Source organism: Coenobita brevimanus, chromosome 84 (assembly GCF_032717465.1).
Source record: "Coenobita brevimanus isolate Jiangsu-jjx chromosome 84, ASM3271746v2, whole genome shotgun sequence".
Classification (NCBI taxonomy): Eukaryota; Metazoa; Arthropoda; class Malacostraca; order Decapoda; family Coenobitidae; genus Coenobita; species Coenobita brevimanus.
The window spans coordinates 43,156,062-43,163,510 of NC_137037.1; the positions used below are offsets into that span (position 1 = coordinate 43,156,062).

At 43.9% G+C, this 7,449-nt stretch overlaps 1 protein-coding gene across 3 annotated transcripts in view; it reads left to right on the forward strand.

The window, feature by feature from the left end:
- LOC145410059 (sodium/calcium exchanger 1-like) overlaps positions 1 to 5,465 on the forward strand; it is a 238,962-nt gene extending 233,497 nt beyond the window's left edge. For all 3 annotated transcript variants that reach the window (XM_080280273.1, XM_080280274.1, XM_080280275.1), the window contains 2 exons: positions 3,500 to 3,671; positions 4,294 to 5,465. In XM_080280273.1, the coding sequence (XP_080136399.1) occupies positions 3,500 to 3,671; positions 4,294 to 4,513 (392 nt within the window). In that variant the 3' untranslated portion in view covers positions 4,514 to 5,465. The remainder of the gene's footprint in view (positions 1 to 3,499; positions 3,672 to 4,293) is intronic.
- Positions 5,466 to 7,449: the final 1,984 nt, after the last annotated feature.

Here is a 7,449-nt window from a genome sequence, read left to right on the forward strand (position 1 = left end):
TATATTAGTTTGGATAGTTGTGTTTAAGTTGGGTGAAGTTGGGTTAGGTTAGACACAGTTGAGTTAGGTGTGGTTAAGTTGGGTTGGGTGTAGTTAGGTGGGGTGAAGTTAGGTTAGGTTAGTGTGTCAGGAATGTGGGGGTAGGTCAGGTTAGGTTCGGTAGGCTTGGGTCAGAATTAGGTCAGCTCACAACAGGTCAGGTCAGGTGTTGTTACGTTAGGAATGATTAGGTTAGGTTATGCTAGATTGAACTGGGTTATACTAGGTCAGGCTAGGTTAAGTTTAGAAGGTTAGGCTGGGTTGAGTTACATTAAATTGGGGTTAGGTTGGGTTGCTTTAGGTTAGTTTAGATTGAGTTGAGTTGGGTTGGATTGGGTTAGCTCAAGTTAGCTGTGGATACATTTGTTTAGGCCAGGTTATGTTATGTTAAGTTAGTGTGGCAGGTGTGTGTGGAAATGAATATTGGTGTTCGTCTTCGCAGTGGCCGTCCTTCGCCTTGCCTCTCGCCTTATCTTACTTGTTTTTTCTACTTTTGCTCCCATTTCATTTCTCTTCGCCTTACATCTTTCCTTGTTTTCCAGTGCGTTCTTTTACTCACTGTCTACTCGTCCATCTTTCTCTTTTTGTCTTCCTTCGTCTCTCTCTTTACTTCTCGTTCCTGTCTTCTCACTCCCGTATTTCCTCTATGTTTCGGTTATCCTTTTCTCAATCCTTCCTTTCATCCTTCTCTTCCATACTTTATATTTTTTCTTTACGATTTGAACCTACTATCTTTACATATCCTCTTCTCTCTCTCTCTCTCTCTCTTTCATTAATATTTGTATTCCTTTATTTTCAAACTTTATCTTTTACGTATTCTATCTCCTCTCCTTCTTTTTCCTATCCTCCTCGTCTTCCTGCCCTTCTTCCTTCCACCTTTTCGTTCTTCTTTCACCTTTTCTTCCATTTTCCTCTTCCCCCACCCCCTTCTCTTCTTCCTCTTCCTCCACCTCCTTCTCTTCTTCCTCTTCCTGCACCTCCTTCTCTTCTTCCTCTTCCTACACCTCCTTCTCTTCTTCTTCCTCCACCTCCTTCTCTTCTTCCTCTTCCTGCACCTCCTTCTCTTCTTCTTCCTCCACCTCCTTCTCTTCTTCCTCTTCCTCCACATCCTTCTCCTTCCACTTTGTCCCATATTCTTCCTTCTTCCTTCCACATCCCTATTTCTTCCCCGTACTCCTTCCTCCCACACTTCCCCCACCTTCGTTCCTTCTCCTTCCTCTTTCACCATTCCTTCGTTCTTCCTTCCTCTCTCTTTCTTCCTCCTTCACCTTCTTTTTCTCTACCTCCTTCCATTTTGCCTCCTTCTCCCTCCTACTTCTCCTTTTCCCATCTATTATATCTCCATTTCCCCTACTCACACTCATACTTTCTTTCACTTTCCCTTTCCTCCTCCCTCTCCTTCTTCTCCTCCTCCTTCTCTTCCCCCCCTGTCCCTCTTTCTCTTCCTCCTCTGTCTCCTCCTGGTGCATGCTCGTTTCCCTTCCCTTGCAGTTGCACAATTGAACGCTGCAATGCCAAACTAACAACACTAGGGTAAACTAACTTAAAAATGCTTCACGTGCCATTTTTTTGTTACAGGGATGGTGAAAAGAAAACGGTATGTACTCTAATATTAACCCTTTCGGTCCCACGTCGCTCTTTCATTATTATTATTATCATTATTATTATTATTGTTGTTGTTGTTGTTATCTCTAGACTATTTTATCTTGATCTGAATGTTTTTTTTTTTTTTTCGAAACTGGAGAGACTGAATGATTAAATATAGTCTCCATTAACTCCTTCAACACACAGGCTTTTTCCTACCCTGGACAAAATCGTCTGAAAATAGAAAAAAAAGAAAGAAAAAGAAGAGAGACAGAGAGAAAAAAAAACAGAGTCAAGGGGTAAAGCTGTTAAATGTATCTATATCTATTTTTTATTATTGTACGTTTTATATATATATATATATATATATATATATATATATATATATATATATATATATATATATATATATATATATATATTAAAACTTCCCCATTGCCTTGTTAATCCAGATGGAGCATAGATTGACTTTTATTTATTTATTATTTATTTATTTATATATTCTGGCTTTCCAAGGACGATTTAGTTCAGTCTAGGAGAACCCAGGGATGTGGAGGGGTTAGTGATTTCCTCTCTCTCTCTCTCTCTCTCTCTCCCCAATTCGAAAAAGTCTCCCCTCAGATTGACTAAAACCGTCGTGAGGTATCAAACAAATTAACAATAAAAATATCACCCCATTCAAGAAATTATAACTACCTCACTATAACTTAGCAACTGTTTTATGGCGACTTATTCTTAGTTATTATCATTGTTCTCTAATCACCTTGCTAATGGTCGGACTAGGGAGCTTTAACTACCGTCATTAGTAGTTATTTTGCTCTTAATGTCGTTCTGCTGCTATTTACTCTGTACTAAATTGTCATCATAATTTGTTAGTGTTTATGATCAAGTCAGTATTAGTTATGTTGTCATTAATAGAGTCATTACCAGTTAAAATGTCTCTAATAGCGTCATTTCTACACTCCTTTCCCCTAAACTTGGCCTAGATTTTCGTCCTTTTGCAGCTTCTTTCACGTAGCTCTATTAAAAAAATGTTACGGCTTTACATCCTCTCCATAGCACTTCTTCATGACTAGCATAATATTCAAGTGCCAGTCTAGTAACACACCTGATCACTGAGGAAGGAGAGATGCCAATTTTTGGTCCAAGTAAAAGTAAAAGGAGTATGGTTAATTTGTCTTTAATCACCTGCTAATGAGATGACAGATTCAGGGGTAATCAAGAGTTAATTACATCAGTCACTCTCTACTGCTTATCCGGTAATCATTAATCTTATCAATTATTACATGTTTGCTTATCTAGTATCTTTAAATGATAAGGGAAATTGTTGTCTTATCACACTGCATAGTTTTCATTCCTTTCATCGTTCATTCTTTTACTTCTCCAAACATAGTCATCCTCATTATCATCATTCCTTCCATTTCCCTCATCCTTCCTTTTATTCCTTTCGTCGTTCATTCTTTTACTTCCCCATGCTCAGTCAGACTTTCAAAAATCACCAAATCCCACACCAGTTCACCTAAACTAACTTCAAACTCCCCGGATTCCTGTTAGTCATCTTCTATTGTTGTATAAGTACTAACCTTCAGAAATTACCCAGGCTAACTCAGACTCACCCAACCTCACTCTAATTCACCCAAACTACCCAATCTCACTCCAACTCACCCAAATCTCATTCCAAGTCACCCAATCTCACTCCAACTCACCCAGTCTCACTTAGACTCACTCAGTCTCACTCCAACTCACCCAGCCTCATTCCAATTCACCCAGTCTCACTCCAACTCACCCAATCTCACTCCAACTCACCCAATCTCACTCCAATTCACCCAAACTCACTCCACTTCGCCCCAGCTGACTCCCAACTTCTCCCTACCAGACACCTTCGCTTCCAAAGTGGCCGCGCAACAGGACCCTTACGCCGACGCCTCTGTGGGCAACGTGACGGGCTCCAACGCCGTCAACGTCTTCCTGGGCATCGGTATCGCGTGGACCATGGCGGCCGTGTATCATCAGGTCAATGGCCATGTCTTCAAAGTGGCCCCCGGAAAGTAAGTGAGAGAGAGAGAGAGAGAGAGAGAGAGAGAGAGAGAGAGAGAGAGGAACGGAGAGTGCAACATGGAAAATTTAGTGTGCGAAAGGTGTGAAAATTTTGAGAGAGAGAGAGAGAGAGAGAGAGAGATACTCATTGTAAGTCAACCAGAAGAGAGACAGATATGGACGCTAGGATGAAAAATGGAAATCGGGAACAAGACACAAATACCTTGACAGAGAAAGAGATGTTACAGACGATTATAAGGACTAGATACAGAAACAGGAGAGGTGGATGTGGATTTAATGATAGAGAAAATAACTGTGAATGCTGACTGGAGAGAGAACAGAGTATAACAAACTGAACAGGGAACAGAGGGAAGGGGGTATAACAAAATGAAGAGAGAACGGAATATAACAGACTGAACAGGGAACAGAGACAAAGGGGTACAACACAATGAAGAAAGGACACAGAGAACAGTATATAACAAACTGGACAGAGGAGAGAGAAAGAAGAATTACTCATATAACAGACTGAACACGGAGAACAGAGAGAAGAGAATATCAGAAGCTGGAGTAAGAACAGACTATAACAAAGTGAGTAGGCAGAACAGACCCTCACCCCTGTCCCTCTATCCGCAGCCTGGCCTTCTCCGTGACGCTGTTCTGTGTCGAGGCCGTGGTGGGTATTGGCATTATGATGTTACGGCGCCACCCCAAGATTGGCGGGGAGCTGGGAGGTCCTAAGGTGCCCAAGATCCTCACCTCCATCTTCCTCGTCTTCCTGTGGGTGTTCTACGTGCTCATGTCCACCCTGGAGGCCTACGGATATGTGCCCTCTCTCGGGGCGAAGTCGCACTAAACGGGAGAAAACTCCTGCCATCATTTGTAGTTTGTTGTTGTTGCAGTGAGGCGGGTCAGACCAGGCTCATCACGTGTTGTGGGACCGATGCACCGACCCACACACCCCCAGCCCGCCCTCACCCACACACACCCCGCCACACCCACACCAATACCACCCATACCCACAAAACCCATACCCACACTGCCACACCCACACCAATACCACCCATACCCACAAAACCCATACCCACACTGCCACACCCACACCCACGACCAAACCACCAACTGTCAAAACCTGCCACATCCACACTACTGATACCTGCCACACCGTACCCACATACCCACACTGCCTTATAGCCACCCACACTTCACCCACACACTCACATCCACACTACCTGCACTTAACACCTACTACATTCACGCCTCACACCATCATACCCTTACTTCCATGCCCACCACACCAACCACACAACCACATCCACCATCACCACACCACAGCACACTACAGCCACAGTGCCCAGTGTGTGGCGTGTGGTGGTGTGGTAGTGAGATGTGTGGCAATGTGTGGCGTGTAGGAGTGTGGTGTGTGGTAGAGTGGCACTGTAGTAGTGAGGTGTGTGGTCAGTGTAGTAGTGTGGTGTATGGTAGTGTGTGGCGTGTAGCACTGTGGTGTGTTGTAGCGGTGGGTGTGGTACTGAGGTGTGTGGTTGTGGTGAGTGTGGTAGCGTGGTGTGTGTAGGCAACATCACAGGCGGGGACAGTGAGGACCGCAGTGCTCACACAAACGCTGCCAAACCTTCACTCGTATTGCACAAACTCTAGTGCTGAGACTGAGAGGTGCTGCCCCCCCTTACCCCTACACCAACCCCCCACACGAACCCTAACAACCCCCACCCAGCCCAAAATACCCCTCCCCCTACCCCCACCCCCACCCCAATAATAACCCCTCCCCACAATCCTGCCCTTTCCAATAACACTCACGTACCCCACACCCTTACTTACTCAAAACTACCCCACCAACACCCATACCCATTTACCCACTCCATGTACCACTACCTACCCACACCCTCTCTCCCACCCCTTCCCCCTCCCTGCCTTTCACTCCTCCCTCACTCCCCTCCCCCCTCATTCCTTATTCCTTTAAGTTTTCCTTTTGATTTAGTACGTAATTTATTTTTCGTTCGTGTTATCAGTGGTGGCTTTAATGTTAGGCTGCTACCAGAAAACCCCCCTCACCTCCCTCATCCTCACCCCCACTCACAGCCATCCTCCCTCACATCGCCAACAATTCCATCACTATCACCATCATCATCACCATTATCACTCACTCAGTCATCCTTCACCCCCACCTCCCTCACCACTACTCCACCATCATCATCATCGTCGTTATTATCATCATCACCATCATCATCTATTGAGTTATGCAGTCTGCCACTATCACCATCACTCTCTCTCCCTGCTATATTATCCACCAACTTATCTTCCCTCCACACCATTACCACCAAATCACACACCACATTTACCACAATCATCTATCCAGCTTCCGACCACAACAATCACTAAAGATCAATCACTCCCTACCGCAGTTATCAAAAATCATCCATCCATCCTCTGCCACATCACCACCACAAACATCATTCCTCCACCGCAGTCGTTAATCATCAATCCACCCTTCCACCATCATTAAAGCACCACAGTCATTCGCCCTCCACCACAACCACTGCTTTAGCCTCTACCACATTTCTGACCACCACATCCACCATCACAATCATCCATCCCCCTACCACAAGCACCACCACAGTCACCCACATCTCCCTCAGCTGCCCGTCACCAAAATCACTCCCACGGCTCTCACACACCCACCTCCCCCACCGATACACCGTTCTCGAATTAACCCTTCATCCCCATTCTCACTCCTCATCGTTTTACCCTCACCTCACCTCCTCATTCACACACTACATCCCACTCTGATTTCTTATGTACCTCTCACCCCCTTCCACAACCCTACCCCTTACCCTCTCACCCACACCAATCCCTCATCCACCCCTCTCATCCCCATCCCCATCCAAGCTCACCTGATACACAAATGTTTAAGCCATCTTTTACTCACCCTCATCCTTCACTCTCATGTCTCTCACCCTCATCCTCATCCACACAGTTCTTACTCAAACCCATCTTTTCATGCACGCTTCACCCTCACCCATTCACCCTCATCCCTGACCATCTTATATTCACCTTCATCCCTCATCCCTGACTATCTTATATTCACCCTCATCCCTCACACCTTACCCCACATCCCTGGCCCTGCCCCCAGTATCCCTCAGCGTATTCTAGTCATGAGTCATTTTGAAGTGAGTACAACAACCTAGGTATTCAGAAGAGGCCACACACTTTCCTACATTTGCATAATGGATACTAGAATCAAAATACTAAGAAAATATATATACACAAGAGAGAAGTTATATATATACATAGAGATAGATATTTAACTCGGTACTAGAACATGCCATTCATATGAGTGCCTTCCGACTTCGTGACAGTGTAGTGAACTGTATTATTAGTAGTAGTACTCATGAACGTTATGTAGTTAAGAGGAAGGGTCTGTACTCTAGTCATTTTAAGTTTCATTTAGTATCCCACAAAAGGTAGCCACGTTTTCTTTTACTCTTTTTTTTTTCCTGAAACGTTAACTCAAACTTCAATTATGTTTTTTAAGTTTCCCCCGAAATACGAAGACACGAATTCTTTTCCTGATTATTTTAGTCCCCCTGTAGATTTTTTTTCTTTTTTTTTTTAGTTTAGCTTGAAAGATAAAAACACGATTTCCTTAGCATTTTCTTATATATATATATATATATATATTTTTTTTAGTCTCCCTCGAAATGGAAACTTTTTTTTTTTTTCTTTCTTTAAAGTATTATATAAGAGCTTCGACGGATTTCTCATTTGTTAGGA